The sequence below is a fragment of the Nannobrachium achirus genome (genome assembly GCF_963921795.1).
Source record: "Nannobrachium achirus genome assembly, chromosome: 23".
Lineage (NCBI taxonomy): Eukaryota > Metazoa > Chordata > Actinopteri > Myctophiformes > Myctophidae > Nannobrachium > Nannobrachium achirus.
Window position 1 is genome coordinate 50187957 of NC_137830.1, and position 22361 is coordinate 50210317.

Below are 22361 nucleotides of genomic sequence, written 5' to 3' on the forward strand. Positions count from 1 at the left end.
ATCTCTCTCTCTGCTAAGGGGTCCCTGCTTCATCTCTCTCTCTCTTTGCTAAGGGGTCCCTGCTTCATCTCTCTCTGCTAAGGGGTCCCTGCTTCATCTCTCTCTCTGCTAAGGGGTCCCTGCTTCATCTCTCTCTCAGCTAAGGGGTCCCTGCTTCATCTCTCTCTGCTAACGGGTCCCTGCTTCATCTCTCTCTGCTAAGGGGTCCCTGCTTCATCTCTCTCTCTACTAAGGGGTCCCCGCTTCATCTCTCTCTCTGCTAAGGGGTCCCCGCTTCATCTCTCTCTGCTAAGGGGTCCCCGCTTCATCTCTCTCTCTGCTAAGGGGTCCCTGCTTCATCTCTCTCTCTGCTAAGGGGTCCCTGCTTCATCTCTCTCTGCTAAGGGGTCCCTGCTTCATCTCTCTCTGCTAAGGGGTCCCTGCTTCATCTCTCTCTCTGCTAAGGGGTCCCTGCTTCATCTCTCTCTACTAAGGGGTCCCTGCTTCATCTCTCTCTCTGCTAAGGGGTCCCCGCTTCATCTCTCTCTGCTAAGGGGTCCCCGCTTCATCTCTCTCTCTGCTAAGGGGTCCCTGTTTCATCTCTCTCTCTCTGCTAAGGGGTCCCTGCTTCATCTCTCTCTACTAAGGGGTCCCTGCTTCATCTCTCTCTGCTAAGGGGTCCCTGCTTCATCTCTCTCTGCTAAGGGGTCCCTACTTCATCTCTCTCTCTGCTAAGGGGTCCCTGCTTCATCTCTCTCTGCTAAGGGGTCCCTACTTCATCTCTCTCTCTGCTAAGGGGTCCTTGACTTGAAAACGTTGAAGACCCCTGTTCTAGAGCAGATGTTCTCACACTTTAAAGGACACGACCCCCAAAATAATCATATTTGAACTGGGGACCCCCCAGTTCAAACAAAGTGTAAATTGTAGAGTTGAAGCATTACATTTAGTTTGACTCAGTTCCACGTTGCAAGGCGTTGTGAGCTTGTAGATCGTCTATTTTCACAATATTTGCCTCTTTATGTTATTTGACAATTTGTCCAATGTTTGACCAGTTTATACTTTGATTACTTTTAAAAGTTCTTTCATTGTCACTTCACTGTCATCTGGGGACCCCCTGGGGGTCCCTCTGGGGGTCCCCAGATGGGGGTCCCTAAGGGGGTCACCGGGTGGGGGTCCCCCTGGGGGTCCAGACCCACAGATTGAGAACAAACCTTTTCATGTCAATCTGAACAGTTTGTTCCAGAGACTCCATTTTTACAAGATTCATTTTTTGAAAATAGCAGATCTACAAGTTCACAACACGCCGTGATGCGACATGTTGTGTGCTTGTAGATCGTCTATTTTCAAAGAGTCAATTTATACAGTAAATGGTTAAAGTGGTTACACTGATTTTGATGCTACAGTACATGAATGTTGCTGGGGACCCCCTGGAACGCCTTCAAGGACCCCTGGGAACCACTGTATGATGATATCATGATCTATACATCTGTACAATATTCATGTTTAAATGTGTTACCCCCCCATCGCTATGGAAACCAAACCATATTGATTCTATAAACATCCCCCCCCCCCACCCCCTGTTCCTGATTATTACATTATGATACACCACCCTGCATGTCTGTCCTCACAGCTGTCTGTCTGTCTGTCCTCAGACTCCTCACACAGAGACACAGAGGAGTTAGACCACAACCCAAAGCCAGCATAAAGAGGTTCAGTGAATTTGTACTGGACGGTGTAGAGGTGTGTCAGTGTCGGTGAGGACACTTCATAGAAGGACAGAGTCCCAGCAGGACAATCCAGATACACTGCTACTCTGTTGGAGTCAGAGGGACGTTCAGGAAGGTAAGTGATCTTATTATTGTGTGTGACAATGTATCTGTTAACATGGTTACGATCATAACAGGTCAGACTCCATGACATTTTATTGTGTCCAAGGTAACATTCCTCACCCTCTCCTTTCCTACTGATTCCTCTGTAAGTTACTCCTATATCAACCGCTCCACTCCTCTCTACCTCCCAGTAACAGCGTCCAGTCAGACCCTCTGTACACAGAACCTGAGCCGTTACATCAAACCTTTCTGGATGATCAGGATATGAATGAGGCTGTTCCACCCGAGTCGCCTTCCTGTTGTTCTCAGAGAGAGAGAGGTTTGTGTCTGCTGTGTTTGAGTCCAGTGTGAGACGATGAGAATCTGATGAGAAAACAACACAGTAAACATTAAATACATATTCACTGAGTGACACACATACGCACAGGCGCACGCACGCACGCCCGCACGCTCGTGCATGCATATAAATACACCCACCCACACACACACACACACTATAATAATGGATCAGGTAAGGTGTGTGTATGTGTGTGGTGGGGGGGGGGGGGGGGGGGGGGGTTACAGAATCAATAAAGTTTGGTTTTCCATAGCGATGGGAGGGGGGTCTCTGTGTGTCTAACACATTTAAACATGAATATTGTACAGATTTATAGATCATGAATACAGTGGTTCTCAAAGTGGGCCCCATTCCTTGGGCCCCTACCCCCAGGGGCAGGGGCGGTAACATAGGGTACGCCTGGGAGCTCAAGCGTACAGCTATGAGACGTTCGCCGGAGCCAGGTCTTTTTGGACCGGACTGCCACCCCACTTTTCAGGCTATCGACCTATTTTTTCTGTCATTTGGTCCGTTTTTTCCCCCCAAACGGCGCTATGGTCCCACTGTCCCCATTGTCTTGCTAAATCGCTGCTGGAGCTCGTTGCGACCCCCAGTCACTCATGCTAATTGCTTCCAATTACAAGTCTGTCTGCTATTACATGTTCAACCGGTTCTGATGGGCCAGGCTGCAGTGGTGTAAAGTAACAAATTACATTATACTCACTCAAGTAGCCTACTGTAGGCCAAGTACAATTTTGAGGCTTTCTCAGAGGCAAGTATTGTAGGCTACTTTTACTCCACTACAAATATTTGTAAACAGCTGTTACTTTGCATATTTCGATTATTATAAAGGCATACATTAACCACTTCAGTCTATATATTTAGGCCATTAGAAATGAAAATACAAGATCACAATGCTGACGCTTAGCTATAATTGTGAGCTTAGAACTGCTAAAATATTTGTATCTATGGTAGGCTGTGAAAACCTGTGAAATGGGACATTCTGCAAATGACTACGTTTTATTTATACAGTACATTTTGATACCAAAACGTCATTATGCAAGTACATTTTGGACATGGGACTTCTAACAGAGTATTTCTACTTTTAGTTACTTAAGTAAAACATGGGAGTACTTTTCTATTTTTCTTCACTGACGGCCGGGCTGCTAATCGAGCATCGGCTCGCTCACTCTCTCTCTCCTCACTCACTGTAGTCAGTGCGATGCAAAGCAGTTCATATCTAACTTTAACAGTAACTTGAATTTCCCTTCCTTTATTCACATTTAAACTTAATTTATTTTCTCGAAAATACATTGAGCGTAGCAGAGCCCTAGCTCATCCATAATGCTGAGATTACAGAAGGCATAATATGCCTACAACATTGTAGGGTATAATAATTAATATTGAAATAAGAACAGCAGGATAAAACAAGTTATTTATTGTGAAAAAGGGGTGGGGTCCAAAACGAGCATCCAGCTCAATATTGAAACTTCATCGCCCCTGCCCAGGGGTCCTTGAGGGGGTTCCAGGGGATCCCCAGCAACATTCATGTATAGCATCAAAATCACTGTAACCACTTTAACCATTTACTGCTGAACGATTGACTACTTGAAAATAGACGATCTACAAGGTCAAAACGCGCCACATTGCGGGACGTTGTGAGCTTGTAGATCTGCTATTTTCAAATGAAGAATATTGGGAAAATGTTGTGTCTGGCACAAACGTTTTTCAGATGGGGTCCTTGACACACACCTAGACACATGCGCTGTGTGAGCTTGTAGATCTGCAATTTGTAAATAGCCAAGGTGTAAAATATGGATAAAGTGGTTCAAATGAGTGTGATGCTGTAAACATTTTGCTGGAACCCCCTAAGGACCCCTGGGGGTCCCCGGGCCACACTTTGAGAAGCATCAACCACTTTAACCCTTCATCGACCGGTGTCTCCCAGGGCTCTATACCCTCCACACTCCAAAATAGCCGATCTACAAGTTCACAACACGTCGCAGCACGATGAGTTGAGAGCTTGTAGATCTGCTATTTACGGTGAATGTTCACATATTAAGACATGTCCAACATTGGGACGCAGGGTTTAAATGGTTAATGGTTCAAAGAAGGTTCTTTGAGGAACCATCTGTGGTTGTGAGCTTGTAAATCTGATATTTGGGCGGGCGGACATATCTCAGATGTTAATGGGTTAACCGCTTAAACCTTACTTCAAATATAGTGAAAATAGCAGATCTACAAGCTCACAACGCCTCACACTAGCTGCGTATACATGACAGCATCATTCCAATCTGATCTAAATAAACCCGATTGAAGGTATTGGATCAAGTGTTTACATGGGGTGAGATCAATCCGATCTGGTGTTTATGTCACGGTTAGATAGAGAAACGGTTAGATAGAGAAACGGAGCGCTCGCCGTGCGGTACGGGGCGGAACAAGCGGTCGCCACAACAACGTCCTCCAGGCGGAGCCGCTCGATTGTCCACGACATTGCAAGCGGCGCGAAGGCCAGCGGACCTTGGTCCTGCTCTTCGCCCCCGAGCGCCGCAGGCGCGAGTGGCCGCGAAAAGCGGGCCAGGGCCGCGCGGCCGGCGGAGCGCCGCGCGAGTTACGAAGCCGTGGTGAATGCAATCGTTATATTTATGCCCAGGTCGTAAGGCCTGGGCAAGCTAGGCTAGGCTAGGCTAGGCTAGGCTAGGCTAGTAAATAAAGAAAGAGAGTCGCAAACGAGTGACGTCAGCGCCTTCACTAGTGAATGGCTGTCGTCGCCATCTGGTGGTGATTGGTGTGTGGTGAACGACAAAACAAGCGCTCTTACCACAGTCTAACCGAGTTACCCAAACTAACCGTAACATTTACATGTGCCCACTTTTAAATTGTGTTGTGATCGCATTTCCCTGTATCCATTAATAGTAATAACCAGTAAGACTCCCTAATCGGGAGATAAGCGACCGTAGGTCACTTATCTCCACAAATAGAGCAAAAATGTGTTTTTCCAAAATCTTCCTGAGCATGTTGATGACATGAGTGTAGACATACTGTGTAGTGATTTTCGTGATTTTAGGGCAAAATCTGAATCGGCCTCATGGTGGCGCTAGAGGGCCATGTGAGAAATGAGGGGTGGGGTCTCCGCGCCGCCAAGGCGGACGAATAGGTACCGGCCCCGGCTCTCCCGGTCGCTCCTAGCCCGAGTTACGGCATTTTATGTGAGCTGCAGTGGCAGGGGGTCCTCCACTGGGGGCGCCACCACTTTTGCATCCGTTCTGGAGCACCAGGAGTGGGTGGTCCCCGGGAATGCCCCGTGAGCAGCCCCGTTGGGGTGGTCATTTGGTAATTTTTGCACATGTGCTCATTTTTTACACTTGGGGGTCCCCGAGGGAGCTGGGGGTCCCTGGAGCTCCGGGGGTCCTTGGAGGTTGTAGTTTGGCAGGTAAGGAGTGTGTGTGCAAAATCTGGCATGGATCGGGGCAACGGTTGCGGAGATATGAGCAGGGCAAAAGTGTGACGTGTGACGTGTGTGACGGACGGACGGACGGACGGACGGACACCTCGAGCAGCTTTCTGTAGTAAGTGCGACCTACGGTCGCAATAATGGAGCCTAATGCAAATGCACAGCCCCACCAAAGTGAAAAAAAAGCTGCGATGCTCTTTTAATTAGATTATTGGGGATGTGTGGTGTAAAGTATTTAAGTACATTTACTTAAGTAGCCTACTGTACTTAAGTACAGTTTTGAGGTATTTGTACTTTACTTGAGTATTTCCAGTTTTCAGTAGGCCTACTTTTACTTCTACTCCACTACATCTCGGATCCAAATATTGTACTTTTACTCCACTACAATTATTTGAAAACTTTAGTTACTAGTTACTTTGCATATAAATTATTATATTATATTAAACATACATTAATGCACTTTAGCCCTAATCTATACCTTAGCTAAAAATAGCCGATCTACAAGCTCACATCGCGTCGCGATGTGACACGCTGTGAGCTTGTAGATCTGCTATTTTCAAACATTTTGTACTTTTACTTTTGGTACTTTAAATACATTTTGATGCCAATACTTTCGTACTTTTACTCAAGTACATTTTAAATTCCAGACTTTTACTTGTCACTACAGAGTACATCTACATTGCAGTATTGATACTTTTACTTAGGCCTATCATTATTATAATCATCATCACGTCACAATCCACATTTGCGCCCGACGGCCCATCAACATAATAGGCTTCATGGACAAGTGCATTCACGATAATAAACAAAAAGTCTGTATAGTTAAATACTTTTAAAATCGACTCTTATATCCCCTTAACCCAGTCCCCTTGGGCTATTTATCTGATGAAGGATATAGGATAAAGGATATTTTGCTGGTGTTTCTTAGGTTATTTATGACTAGCCCTTACCCGTTCAAAGATATGAGCTCCAAAATGATGTGCAGTGTGTGGGTTATGGGATGTGCACTGTGCACACAGTATATGAGGGATGGAAAGTAACTTTAACTGGTGCTTGCATGATGTAGGAGCATCAATGTAAGAAACCCGTTTCGTTTAATGGCTACAGAGATACTGTCTCCCCCCCCCCTCCCCCCAGCCCGCCCGCCCACCCGCCTGCACACACACCCGCCTGCCTGCCTGCCTGCCTGCCTGCCTGCCTGCCTGCCTGCCTGCACACACACACACACACACACACACACACACACACACACACACACACACACACACACACACACACACACACACACACACACACACACACACACACACAAACACACACACACACACACACACACACACACACACACACACACACACAGAGCTGGTTAAACATTTTGCCTCATGCTAGATGCAGAATAGATGTGCCTCATGCTAGATGCAGAACAGATAATAGATACACCATAAAAATGCTAATATACAGCATATGATTTGTGAAAGTGACAAACGGGCTTCACAGTTATGTCAGGTGTGTTCATATGCTAATGGTGATGCGATTTCAGATCAATTGCTCCAGCCACTGAGGAGAAACGCTGTTTCAGACAGACAGACAGACAGACAGACAGACACTCACTCACTCACTCACTCAGACATTCGCAAAATTATAGTATAGATAGCAAGAAGACAATTAGTTAGTGGCCAGGTCAATCTGACCTGGTAAAAGACGCACAGGACTCGACAGGAGGATAGATGAACGGGACAGACAGGGTAACGTCCAGTTGCGCTAGATTCTTTCTCTTTCTCTCTCTCTCTCTCTCACACACACACACACACACACCACACGTAGGCCTACAGTACAGGTCCATTTAGTGAGTTTGCGCTCGTGAAGTTTTTGGGTCGGTGTGTTAACCTCTCTCTCTCTCTCTCTCTCGTGATTCTTTTGCGTTGTGTGTGTGTGTGTGTGTGTGTGTGTGTGTGTGTGCGCGCGCGCGCGTCTCTCCCCTCTCTGTCTCTGTCGCGCTCATCAGCAAGCAATATGCTTCATGTGCTTCGGTGAAAGAACATGTTTGATTGATTGAAGACTTTATTAGAAGTTTGCATAGGAAAAGGTACAGTTTCATGACGGTACAGTTCACTGGTACAAGGTCTACTAAAAGGAGATCCATGAAAAGACTAAGCTTATTTCCACTGGAAACCATGTCACATTCTAATCGGGTTAGGTGTATACATGGAAGGATTTTCCTTTTGATCGGGTCGTAAAATAGTTTAGACCACCCCTCTGCATCCGATCAGAATTTAAATCGTGTTGGTTTTGATCGGGTTTATTTAGGTGTATACATGCAGAATTAGATCGGGTTGATCTAAAATCTTGTTTTTAATACGATTAGAAGCGTGCATGTAAACGGGGCTACTGTGCATTGTGAGCTTGATTGGCTATTTTCACTATATTTAAGCAGTTCTGTTTTAATGCATTTATTTTTGGGGAAATGTTTTTAATTTCAATAAACAATGCATTGATGAAAAAAAGAAAAGTGCTGTAGTTGTAATTTTTAATACTTGTAGCCGGGGACCCAGTCACCAAAATGGGAGGGGACATGTGATTTTCTGCGGTACTTTTTATTTCTGTTTTATCTATTAGTTTGGTCATTAAGGTCCACAGAATGAGAGGCCTGCTCTGCTGGAAACATCGCGAAAGAAAGTTATGGCCATTTGTATATCACTGTCCCACTGACTCCACTAGAAATATTAAAAAAAGGAAAAAAAGTCTGCTTTAATTAGCATGTGAGGGGTCAAACTGGGGGTTTTTCTTCATGATCCTGAATCCATTGCAAGCATTTGTTTTGCATGAAAACATTCCTTGGGCTAGATTTCGGCCCCCCAAATACTGTGAAAAGTGATGAGTCATCACCTTTTTTCCACTTTTCACAGTTTTGGGCTGCTGAAGGTTAACCCAAGGAATGTTTTTCATGCAAAACAAATGCTTGAAATGGATTTAGAATCATGAAGAACCCCTAGTTTGACCCCTCACATGCTACTTAAAGCACATGTATTTTATTTTTTTAATATTTCTAGTGGAGTCAATGGGACAGTGAATATCCAAATGGCCATAACTTCTTTTCACGATGTTTCCGGCAGAGCAGGCCTCTCATTCTGTGGACCTCAATGACCAAACTAATAGATAAAACAGAAATAAAAAGTACGGCAGAAAATCACATGTCCTACCCTATTCCTTGAGCTTTTGGGCTTGCGGGTCCCCGGCTATTGAGTATTTACTGGATTTTCAGGACAGGAAAATGTGGATTCAAGACATTTCCTCACTAATGTGTTTGTAAAGATGTCTAGTAACACATTTCATTTAATAAATTCCTTCTCAAGACATTTCCTCACTAATGTGTTTGTAAAGATGTCTAGTAACACATTTCATTTAATAAATTCCTTCTCAAGACATTTCCTCACTAATGTGTAAGTAAAGATGTCTAGTAACACATTTCATTTAATAAATTCCTTCTCAAGACATTTCCTCACTAATGTGATTGTAAAGATGTTTAGTAACACATTTCATTTAATAAATTCCTTCTCAAGACATTTCCTCACTAATGTGATTGTAAAGATGTCTAGTAACACATTTCAAAAGGTTGAAACTCCCCTAGGCAGGGGTGTCACACCAAATTCTGGGCCCTGGGTACAAGGATTCACTGCGTGAATGTTCCCATGAATGTTCTTCATAGGGGAGGGGGTTTAACCCATTTAGACTGGGAACGTATTATTACGCATTATGTTGTGCTTTAACTATTGAAAAATAGCAGATATACAAGATCACCGTGTGGCACCAAGTGCCGCTCTGCGAGCTTGTAGATCTGCTATTTTTGAAAAATAAAATTGAAAACCCTTTGTTTCTATGTCAGTGGTGCTCAAACCTTTTCATGTGAAGGACCCCCAAAATGATATGTATTTGGCCACTGACCCCCATCTCAATATATTTAGTTCCAGGGACCCCTCAGAAGCAAAAATTTAGTTACAAAATACATATATATACAAGGACGCAACGCGGCACTCGGTGCCATGCTGTGCGCTTGTATATCTGCTATCCAAAGCCTTGTTTTGTGTGAGAATCTCTATTTGTGGGAGCGTGTCAAATTAAAAAGTATCTTTCTTAGTTTGTAGAATCCTAGGAGACACTGCTCCTCAGGAGTCCAGATCACCTGGAGGTTCTCTGGTTCCTCCAGAGGTTCTCCTGGATGGAGTGGAGGAGTGGAGCAGGACTAGGGTGCTCCTCACCTGGGTAGAGGGGAGCATGAGGTCCTGGGCTGTTCCCCCTCTCCCCTCTATGGATGTGCTCAGCAACACTTTGTATCTGCTGAAGAACAGCTAAGCCTGTTGATTGAACTGTATTTTAAATGGTCTCTCTAGGGGTCCCCAACCCCAGTTTGGAACCACTGCCCTGGAGGGGGTTGAATTTCAATGTTTTGGATTGTGTTACTAAACACCTTTAAAACACATTGATGAAGGTTTTTATAATATCCTCTGAATACAAGGAGGGAGGGGCCAACACAGTATAAAACACTGTGTAAAACTGTGTATAAAATGTCAATGTGACAGACAGACAGACAGACAGACAGACAGACAGACAGACAGACAGACAGACACTCACATCTTGTAAGGAGTTGAGGTTTAATCCAGTGTTCTCCTCCATGATTCACACTGTAGGAAACAGAACAACAATGAATCAATGTCTGACTGTCTAACACACACACACACACACACACACACACACACACACACACACACACACACACACACACACGCACACACACACACACACACACACACACTAGGGTTTAATACCGGGGTCCCGGGATCCGGGCTTCCCGGGCAGAGTGCACGTAATTTCCCTCCCGGGATTTGGCGGCGAGACCCGTCGTCCTGGAGGTTGTGTTTTTTCTTGTTAGAAAATACAATTTACTAGCAGCGCAGAGGCAATTAGACTGCCTGACACGTTATCCTCACCAGCCGTGCAAGCATCTCATCTGTTTCAGCTGTGTGGAAGGATTTTACCAGTCTCTGTGGGCTGTCAAGCAAGCCTGTCATCGAATATAGCTGATCTACCATCTCACGACGTAGCGCAAAGTGCCGCGTTGTGAGCTTGTAGATTGGCTGTTTTCACTAGGCACGTTTACTTCTTAAAGTGATGCGAAGAAAACACTGACAGGTGATAATGGCGCATTTTCTTTTCTTATTGTTGCATTAATTATGCTCTTAACGTTTTTACATGAGAAACTCTCCAGCAAAAAAAGAAAAAAGGAAAAAAATAGCCTTCTACAATCAGCTAAATGAAGAGCACGCACACCGTTCATGAGAAGCTGCGGTGCAGTGTCGCGCCCTGTGAGCTTCTATATCTGCTATTTTTCTATAACTATGAAACACTAGATTTGACATAAATTGCCAAGATATAAACTGTAAACACCAATAACGCATGCATTATTGATGTGTCCACTCCACTCAGTCAATTGCACTCACAAATGGCAACTCTAAATATAAAATGGCCTACTCTGTTGGTTTGCATTTCCACACAATATATTTTAACCAGAATTAAAACATCTGACAGCACTTTGTGACCATTTATGAATTGTATTGGCGTAGGCCTACCTTTCAAAATGAGTGGGATGGTTGCGCACTTGCGCTTGTTTGCTTGAAGTTAGAGAAACGCTTTTCTGCTCACTGCGACACAAACATCATCTTCGCTCTGCTAAGTCGTGATATTTTGTTTTTAAACAAGTGGGCGCAGAATTAGCAGAAAACGTCTTTTCAAAGAGATTGGCCTACTGTATGTGGCAGGAAAATGAATAACATCCATTGCTGCTTTTGACAGTCCCGTGAATCGCGCAGCCAAAGAGACCGTGTGTGGTGGATGATGTGAATTTGTTTTGTAGCCTAATGTCCGATCGGATATAAAGGTCCAACAACAGCGAGTCCTGAACTGAAGTTCTGATGACAGCGAGCCCCCGCAGACTGGCAATGATCATCATATCTTTCTAGTGAACTGAAGTTCTGATGACAGAGCCAAGCCCCCGCCCTGCGGACCGGTGATCATATCTTTCTACTTTTTGTCTCCGCCAGGCCGAGAGATATAGGAGACCGTTTTGCACTGTTTTTTCTTTTTATATATACAGTATATATATATATATATATATATAAACGGGACATCCCGGGGAGCCCGGGATAAGGTCAGAAAATCCCCAGGATTTAAAATGAGCTAAATCCGGGAAAGTATTAAACCGTAACACACACACACACACACACACACACACACACACACACACACACACACACACACACACACACACACACACACACACACACACACACACACACACACTCACACACACCAAGTCTACTCAGTTCAACATTGTAAGGAAACACTGCACTAACCAACATGGACACAGTCCAAGTCTACTCACTTCAGAGTCTCCAGTTCAACATTGTAAGTAAACACTGCACTAACCAACATGGACACAGTCCAAGTCTACTCACTTCAGAGTCTCCAGTGCAGCAGAGAGCTTCTTCAGACCAGAGCCTCCTAAGTGGCTGAAGTTCAAGTCCAGCTGTTTCAGATGGGAGGGGTTGAAGGTCAGAGCTGAAGCCAGAGAAGAACAGCCGTCCTCTGTGAGCCCACAGCCTGACAACCTGCAGAGAAATCCATATTTAACAAAGTGATGTTCAAGTAGAGATCCACACAGAGAGAAAACACACTATTTATTTACCTCAGGATCTGCAGTCTACACTCTTCACTCTTCAGCAGAGCAGAGAGTTGCTCCACTTGTGATTCCTGCAGGCAGTTGAAACTGATGTCCAATTCTCTCAAATGGGAAAGATTAGATCTGAGAGCTGAGAGCAGGATGTCAAATCCTGTCTGTGTGATGTTACAGCCAGCAAGTCTGTAATTAAAGATTACATATCTGGATTGATTATCAGAGTGTTGGAGGAGGGACCAAAGAGATGGAAAGAACAGGCAGGCAGGAATAATGTGAAGTAAATCATGGTCATCTTCCAACAGGAAGCTAACTGACAGGAAACAGGAAGCAGCAAGTTAACAACAGATGATCCAGCAAACTGACTGAGAGAGGACAGAGAGACAGACAGACAGACAGAGAGACAGACAGACAGACAGACAGACAGACAGACAGACAGACAGACAGACAGACAGACAGACAGACAGACAGACAATATAGTTACTAGTAAGACGCCTCAGGGCGACATGCGTCCTCGCCCTAAAGGGCGCACGAATTCTTGGCCATCTGGCCAGTGATGTATATCAGACCAGTTACCCATATGGAGACCCCTGGTACCCATATATGGAGATCCATGTACTGTATATGGTACATCCCTTTTATGCCCATACACGGAGATCCCTATCTGAACCAGCCACACAGATATGGCATTCCCATATGAAGTTAGATATGGGCTTTATATTGATGACATCAGGGATCTCCATGTATGGGCATAAAAGGGATTATGTTAGAGTGGTTCCCATGACATCACAACATACAATCCATTGTATGCCCATACATGGAGATCCCTATCTGAACCAGCCACGCAGATATGGCATTCCCATATGAAGTTAGATATGGGCTTTATATTGATGACATCAGGGATCTCCATGTATGGGCATAAAAGGGATTATGTTAGAGTGGTTCCCATGACATCACAACATACAATCCCTTTTATGCCCATACATGGAGATCCCTATCTGAACCAGCCACACAGATATGGGCCATGTCTTGGCCATCTGGCCAGTGATGCATATCGATGACATCAGGGATCTTCATATATGGGCATAAAAGGGATTCTGGGGAATACCCATATATGGACTTTTACATAGGTGATATCACCTGTGATAACAGTAGTATTGAAAAGAAAAAGAAAAACAGCCTGGCATAGATGCTGTTTGGCTCACCCGCCGCCTAGTGGCCAGAGTGAGGACTAACCAACACCGTATCATGATTCTACCATGATGTCAACTTAATGCACACTCCTCTTATTAGAATCAAACAATAAATAATAAAACAGAACTAATCTAAATAATGCTGGTTAATTAATCTGACCTCAGTATCTCCAGTTCACAATGTGGACTCTTTAATCCAGCAGAGATGAGTTCCATGAATGAATCCTCCACGTCTTTATAACTGAGATCCAATTCTCTGAGATGTGAAGGATTAGAGCTGAGAGCTGAAGACACAATTTCATATTCTGGCTTTCCGAGTAGATCGCCAACAAGTCTGTAAATGTAGAATATGTAAAAACAGAGATTATCAACACAGATTAGATTACCGGGTAAATTCATGTTCAAGGAAAAAGAAAAAACAAAACCATGAAAAAAAAAATCATTCAACCCCAAATATGGATCACATGGTGAGGGTTGTATCAACGCAGCCCCAGAAGCATTTCCACTTAAACCAGGAGGAACACTGATGTGAACATTTGAACTGTTTGTTGTGTGTGCGTCTTTAATGGTTATTTTATGTTCATAGGAGTTTAGTCATTCTAGGGTCAAGACCACTTGACCTTTGGTGTTGTCAATGTTTTGAGGGCACAAAGGTCAAATGCCAGGACAGGAAGGTCATCAAATAAAACAATGATTTAAAGTCCAGGTAAATAATTAACTCTTTTACTGCCAATATTTGACTCGCGCGCGCGCGCGCGCGCGCGCACGCACACACACACACACACACACACACACACACACACACACACACCCCCATGAAGGCCCCTGGAAAATATTTTTTTAGGGCCCCCCCACCCTCCATCATAACCCCCCTTCCAATTAGCCATGGATCTTTTTAATACGACTTTAATAGGATAATAATCAGATCTGATTATCATTGGATATTTTACATTAACATCATTAATATCATTTCTACTTATAGTGTTAGATGTGACGGTAGATTTATTCTCTTCTAATATATTTTCTATTCACATGACTACTAACCGAGCCTTTCTGGTGTTCCTCACAGCTGGGACCAGTCTGGATGTCGCCACGTTTCCTGTTGTGTTGTATTCCTGCAGGTCCAACTCATCCAGAACCTCCTCTGACGACAGCAGCATGTGGGCCAGAGCTGAACACTGGCTCTCAGTCAGTTCTGTCTTTGATATGTCCCCTGACTCCAGGTACTGTTGGATCTCCTGATGCAGTGAGTGGTCGTTCATCTCCATCAAACAGTGGAAGATGTTGATACATCTGTCAGGAGAAATATCTGCATCATCATATTTCATCTTTTTCAGGTTGTTGATGGCTCTCTGGATGCTCTTTGGACTGTTTTTTGTCTGAAATAGCAGACCTCCTAACAGACTCTGGTTGGAATGCAGTGAGAGGCCATGAAGGAAGCGGAGAAAGAGGTCCAGGTGACCATTCTTACTCTTCAGGGATTTTTTGAAGGCTCTCTTCAGGAAGACATCCAGGGTCATTCCTTCTTCTTCTTCTTCCTCTTCTTCTTCTTCTTCTTCTTCTCCTCCTCCTTCCTCTTCTTCCTCTTCTTCTTCTTCTTCTCCTCCTCCTCCTTCCTCTTCTTCCTCTTCTTCTTCTTCTTCTTCTCCTCCTCCTCCCAGGAATGTCTCCAGTACCTTCATGTTCCTCTGTGTGTAACAGTGGAACAGGTAGACTGCAGCCAGAAACTCCTGGATGCTCAGATGAACAAAGCTGTAGACCTTTCCCTCAGATTGAACAGTCTCTTCTTTGAAGATCTCTGTGCACACTCCTGAGTACAGCGAGGCGTCTGTCACATCAAGACCACACTCTTCCAGGTCTTCTTGGTAGAACATCATGCTACCTTTCTCCAGATGTTCAAACGCCAGCCTGCCCAGCTTCAGAAGAACCTCCTTGTCCTTCTCCATGAGCTGCTGTTGATTCAAATCATGATACTTCTTCCACTTCCTCTTGGTCTGAACCCACAGGAAGTGGCTGTACATTGCAGTCTGGGTCTTGGGCAGCTTTTCTGTCTCGTCTGTCTTCAACATGTCCTCCAGAACGGTAGCAGTGATCCAACAGAAGACTGGGATGTGACACATGATGTGGAGGCTCTTTGACGTCTTCATGTGTGAGATGATTTTGTTGGCCAGCTTCTCATCATCACTGAATTTCTTCCTGAAGAACTCCTCCTTCTGGGGGTCTGTGAATCCTCGTACTTCTGTCACCAGGTCAACATGTGCAGGAGGGATCTGATTGGCTGCTGCAGGTCTGGTAGTTATCCAGAGGAGGGCTGAGGGGAGCAGATTCCCCTTGATGAGGTTTGTCAACAGCAAGCCCACTGATGATGTCACTGTGACATCAGAGATGATGTCATTGTTGTTGAAGACATCAGAATCAATGTCAATGTTCTCGAATTTCAGCGGAAACCTGCTTTCATCCAGACCATCAAAGATGAGGCCAACCTTCCAGACAGCGAGCTGCTCTGCTGTGACCTTCTTTAATTCTGGGTGGAAACGATGGATCAGTGAGAGAAGACTGTGCTGCTCATCTCTGACCAGGTTCAGCTCCCGGAATGAGAAGGGAATCAGGAGAATGACATCTTGATTTTCCAAACCCCTTGCCCAGTCCAGAGTGAACTTACGCACAGAGAAGGTTTTTCCAATGCCAGCGATGCCCTTGGTCAGAACTCTTCTGTTTGGTTTCTCTCTGCCAAGGAGGAGGGGCTTAAAGATGTCACTGCATTTGATTGGTTGGTCATGGAGGGTCCTCTTCTTGGAAGCTGTCTCAAGCTGCCAGACCTCATGTTGGGTATTAACCCCTTCACTCTCTCCCGCTGAGAGGTAGAGCTCTGTGTAGATGCTGCTGAGGGAGGGCACTTCAGTGACGTATGTCACACGATCAAGACGGTTCAAACCGACCTTATAAACCTTTAACTGCTCCTGCGGACTGACACCTGCTATGAGAAGACAATGAAGGCATGTTAAACATTCAAGTTAATGTATAACTTTACATCTAATATACCATGAAAACTATGTCTTAAATACCCTTCTGAAAAGCTATACAATCTGTCAAAAAAGAGTGAAAAAAAAAACAGCATAATAAATAACTTTGTATTAGGGGTGTAACGATAGTAACTGAATCGAAAAATCGTTTTTAATTTGCAATGATCTACTGTATCGATTTACAAAAGCAAATATCGTACCGTTTGGCTCTGCATATCGTATTGTATCGTTTAAAATGAAATAATCGGTATGGAATCGTTTTGCAATGCAAATAATCTATTGTATCGAAAACTAAGTATTTGTGCCTTGTATTTAGCAATTTTAAGAGGTAAAATTAAAAAGAGGGGTCTAATTACTTTTCCATTCCATATAGCTACTCTTGGTCTATCGATAAATGTGTGTAATCTCCATATATTTGCTAAATAATCACAGGGTTTATTTATTTATACCCATAATAATAGATTTTTACCTAAAAAAAACTGCTCTATTGACACGTTTCACACAGATTTCATTTCTTTGCTAAATAGTTACTATATTGATTTTAAATCATTGAATCGAATCGCATCACAATGAATGAACCAATATCGTCCATGTATCGTATCGTCAACCATGTATTGTGATGTGTTTCGTATCGTTGTTCAAATGTATCGTTACACCCCTACTTTGTATCATTTGTTTTGGTCTAAATGCATAAGTTAATCACCAGTATTTGGACATTGATACAGGAATACAACGTGGACATTTAGTCTGATGATGTTTTCTGCTATTTAAACATTTCATTAATTGATATGAAATGTTAATTAGTGTAAAATGTGTCCAGTCTTACTTTGTTCACTTGTGGTTTGACTGGATGTCTTTTGTTCAGGTGTGGTTCTGAGTCTCTCTCTGTGGAGATGAAGACAATAGAATATAGATAATAGATAGTTTAATATATTAACTTATATTATTTAATTAACCGCTTAAGACCTGTATACTTTGTCGTACAATGATTAGCGCCAATATACAAGCTCAGGAAGTGCTGTGATGCCATGTGTTGTGAGCTTGTAGATCTGCTCATTTCGCCATGTTTCTTTTACATAATATTGTATATAGATGAACATGAATTACATGACCTGGCCTGCATGATACAAACACACTGCCCAGATGTAAATACAGGTTCTTATATCACTGTAGACTATAGAGGTAATAGTTGTACATAATGTTATATCACTGTAGACTAGAGGTAATAGTTGTACATAATCAATGTGTTCTTAAATACATGTAGATGGTGTGTGTGTGTGTGTGTGTGTGTGTGTGTGTGTGTGTGTGTGTGTGTGTGTGTGTGTGTGTGTGTGTGTGTGTGTGTGTGTGTGTGCGTGCGTGCGTGCGTGCGTGCGTGCGTGCGTGCGTGCGTGCGTGCGTGCGTGTGTGTGTGTGTGTGTGTGCGTGCGCCGTGCGTGTGTGTGTGACAGCGTGGCATTCATCTGAAGGAGTGTACAGTGTTTGTGTTGCGGTAAAACCCCCCCTAACTTGTCCAGGTAAAAGAGGACGTATGGTCACCTTAAATGAAATGACACCTGTAACTTGATTCACTTACTGTGTGTGTGGAGGTCCACTGAAGTTAAGAGGTTCACATCTAGAACGGTCACTCTTCATAGACACAAGGCTGGGTGTTGGAGACTCTGCTCTGTGGCGTTTGGCAACACTCTGACTGACATCCATCTGGAGGTCCCTGTCAGGGTTACAGTCAATGAAATAGATCATCTCTGGGTCTTTATTAAACCTGTCAGGGTTACAGTCAATGAAATAGATCATCTCTGGGTCTTTATTAAACCTGTCAGGGTTACAGTCAATGAAATAGATCATCTCTGGGTCTTTATTAAACCTGTCAGGGTTACAGTCAATGAAATAGATCATCTCTGGGTCTTTATTAAACCTGTCAGGGTTACAGTCAATGAAATAGATCATCTCTGGGTCTTTATTAAACCTGTCAGGGTTACAGTCAATGAAATAGATCATCTCTGGGTCTTTATTAAACCTGTCAGGGTTACAGTCAATGAAATAGATCATCTCTGGGTCTTTATTAAACCTGTCAGGGTTACAGTCAATGAAATAGATCATCTCTGGGTCTTTATTAAACCTGTCAGGGTTACAGTCAATGAAATGTGATAATGTATGTGTTTGTTGTATACAGTATTTATCATGAATGATGTGTGTTCTTGTATTGCTTACACATTGATAGAACCTAGAAACCCTGTTGGAACTGGACATGTTTAGGTGTGACATTTTAAAATAAAATAGCAGATCTAAAAGCACAAAGTGCAACGTATTGTCACCTTGTAGATCTGCTACTTTTGAGGTGTCCTGTCGCAGAGTGGGGGGATGCCTGTCTAGACTCCACAGTAACTTCACTGTTCTCCATCTCAAAGACAATATTTTATCAAAGGAAAACCTCAGACCAGGATAATGTGGAAGCCAAGGACCAAGATGTCATAGGCACCAGGGCCTGGTGAGGAGGCCGATTTGAAGACTTTCAAATATCATTTCTTCCATAGTAGAAAAAATGATACTTGAAAGTCTGTGCTAAATTACACAGAAATCTCACACTGTGTTCATGATTTGAGGTATTTTGTTCACTCCTGCAAACTTTGGAAGCCGATCTCAGCCAATCAGGATGGAATCTGACAAATATGTTTGTTTTAATCACTATAGAGACAATGTGTAAAGATTTGTGTGATGTTTGAACAAAATCTGTAGGAGTACTGTCAAAGAAATTGATTCAAAAATTGCTCTACTGGTGGCGCTAGAACAGGCCGATCTGTTCTGGGATCCAGTGAGTGTGTGCAAGGTTTCACTGCCATCGGGCAAATGGTGCCGGAGATTAGCTGTTAACAGAAACACATATTGCTGTGTATTGTAAAGGAGGATTCACTTAATTACTCAGTGTGTGGAGGTCCACTGAAGTTAGGAGGTTCCCATCTAGAACGGTCACTCTTCATAGACACAAGGCTGGGTGTTGGAGACTCTGCTCTGTGGCGTTTGGCAACACTCTGACTGACATCCATCTGGAGGTCTTTATTAAACCTGTCAGGGTTACAGTCAATGAAATAGATCATCTCTGGGTCTTTATTCAACCTGTCAGGGTTTTATGGTGGATTGGGGGGGCTGGGGTATCAAATATGGAAGGATGTTGTCATGCTAAAATGTTAAGATGATGTTCAGTAGAGTTCATAACAACTAAATGATGTGTTTTACATTCTGACCTGGGATCAGTAGAGTGGTGTCCATCTTTGAAGTTAATACGTTTATCCATGGACTTGTCACTCTTCATGGAGACACAGCTGGGTACAGGAGACCCTGCTCTCTGCTGATGGACCCTGACAGAAAGACAGCATCAACATCATTTACTTTATTAATATTCAATCATTACAATCCATGTGGAATCCACTCTGTCAAACCTCTCTTACACATTACAGCTTCCTCAACAGACAGACAGACAGACAGACAGACAGACAGACAGACAGACAGACAGACAGACAGACAGACAGACAGGCCTTAAAGGCCCGCTGTCAGCCCCAAAATTATAATAGTATGATACAGTAGGTCACATGGTCTATTTGAAAAAGCTCTGAAATAGAAATTATAATAGTATGATACAGTAGGTCACATGGTCTATTTGAAAAAGCTCTGAAATAGAAATTATAATAGTATGATACAGTAGGTCACATGGTCTATTTGAAAAAGCTCTGAAATAGAAATTATAATAGTATGATACAGTAGGTCACATGGTCTATTTGAAAAAGCTCTGAAATAGAAATTATAATAGTATGATACAGTAGGTCACATGGTCTATTTGAAAAAGCTCTGAAATAGAAATTATAATAGTATGATACAGTAGGTCACATGGTCTATTTGAAAAAGCTCTGAAATAGAAATTATAATAGTATGATACAGTAGGTCACATGGTCTATTTGAAAACACTTTGAATCATAATTTCCCATCGCCCGCAGCGTAGCCCCCTCCACTGCCCGCCTACAATACCAGCCGGGGAGCTTATTGAATCCATAGGAGGAGACGTGCATGGGGAGGAGGAGGAGAAAGAAGACAGACAGCCTCTTTACTAGTCTGGAGAAATGCAGATAAACACGGAGTTTCCATTTCATCAATTTATATATCCTTCTTCAAATCACTTACTTAGCCCAACATCGTTCCTTATATTGAAACTATTAACGTTATGGAGAACGCATTCTAACGCGATTAGCCAGAGCTCTCAGCTGTGTGTGTGTGTGTGTGTGTGTGTGTGTGTGTGTGTGTGTGTGTGTGTGTGTGTGTGTGTACTTTTTCCTATTGCAAACTGCTAATAAACTCTTCAATCAATCAAACAGACTGACCTGTCACTCAGGATGTCTTTAGAGGAGGGGTCCGACTCCTCTCTCTCCACTGAGCCACTCATGGTAGAGCAAGACCTACACACACACACACACACACACACACACACACACACACACACACACACACACACACACACACACACACACACACACACACACACACACACACACACACAGAGAGAGAGAGAGAGAGATGCGTGATGTAATCACAGACAGTACAGGGTGGGGCTGAGTCATACTGCCAAAATCACTCTGTGGAATGTAACCTATACATTTAACTTTAGTAAATTGTTAATGACCACGTGGCCCAGTTCCCCCAAGGGCCCCTGAGCCAAGGGCCCCTGGCAACGGCCCCACTGGCCCAATGGTTAATACAGCCCTGTGCGTGCATGCCATGTGTGAGTCACCATTGAGTGAACCACATCATCTATTCTGGATCAAACATTTAGCAATCACAAAAGTAGATCTACAAGCTGTAGGATGGTGTCACATGGCAACACATGTGACATGTGAATGCAGCAGATCTACAAGCTGCAGGTGTGGCAGTTGGCAACACACTGAGAGCTTGTAGATCTGCTATTTTCAGTACTTGACATTCAATGAAATATAAGTTGGGCTTAATGTGTTTTTTCTTCGTTCCTGTGATGTGAAGGTGACAGATTCACATGTTTCAGCACAACATGAGGGCAGTGAAGTGACAATTTAAAGGAATAGTCAACTTTTTTTTGTAGGGCTGACACTTTGTTTACATCCTAGTCTAACATATACAAGAAGTGTCAGCCTGACAACGGCCAAAATTATTATTTTATCATTATTTTACGCTTTGTTTGGTCATTTTTGAACAGAAACACATATATGAAACTTATTTTTTCATAAAATATTTTTGAAACATTATTTTTTATTTTAGCATCTGTTTTTCAAAAGAAAACTTAACTTTTAACACCTTTTTAACGCCTTAAAAAGATCTTCACTGCATCAAAAGTAATCAACAAAGGATGCTATAAAAAACTGACATTACCGCGGGAAGTAGGGGTGCTGGGGGGGAGGGGGGCGTACGTGCTTTGAAGCTGTTCAAAGCAGTTTGTCATCAAAACCACACCTCATTGTCATATGCTCCGTACTGCGACGGTGTCGCGCGCAGAGAACAGCCAAGAACAGCAGAGCTGCAAGCTCACAACAGTCGCATCCACAATGAGCTGTGATCTTGTTGCGACCGCAGGGAGCAAGTTTACTATGAGAAACGGCAGCTTGTCCGTGTCTGGACGTGTTCCTTTTTACGGTCATTGGGTTTGTCGCTCTGACATCGTGCTCTGATGAGTGAAGTATTTATGTGGAGCGTCTCTTAAGTCACCAGCCAACACAGAGAGGAGCTAGAATGAACTGAAAACAATATGTTCTGCAAACATTTTCAACATAGCCGTTCTACATGATCAGTGGTTTGGAGAGAGAGAGAGACATTACACCACTGTC

At 43.4% G+C, this 22361-nt stretch overlaps 3 protein-coding genes across 3 annotated transcripts in view; all 3 read right to left on the minus strand.

Annotated features, from left to right (window-relative positions):
• Positions 1-1553: 1553 nt before the first annotated feature.
• Positions 1554-22361, minus strand: part of LOC308308968 (stonustoxin subunit beta-like) — a gene marked incomplete at its 5' end in the record, with an annotated part of 72804 nt that continues 51996 nt past the window's right edge. The window contains one exon of the mRNA XM_080754421.1: positions 1554-1617. The remainder of the gene's footprint in view (positions 1618-22361) is intronic.
• Positions 1570-15018, minus strand: LOC308308965 (neoverrucotoxin subunit alpha-like; the record flags this gene model as incomplete). The annotated part of the gene is made up of 2 exons (XM_080754418.1): positions 1570-2171; positions 14970-15018. 2 exons carry the CDS (start codon positions 15016-15018, stop codon positions 1570-1572), a joined length of 651 nt encoding a protein of 216 aa, XP_080610544.1.
• Positions 15112-20953, minus strand: LOC308308966 (protein NLRC3-like; the record flags this gene model as incomplete). The annotated part of the gene is made up of 2 exons (XM_080754419.1): positions 15112-16381; positions 20892-20953. Coding segments are annotated over 2 exons (1332 nt in total), but the record flags the coding sequence as incomplete, so codon positions are not given.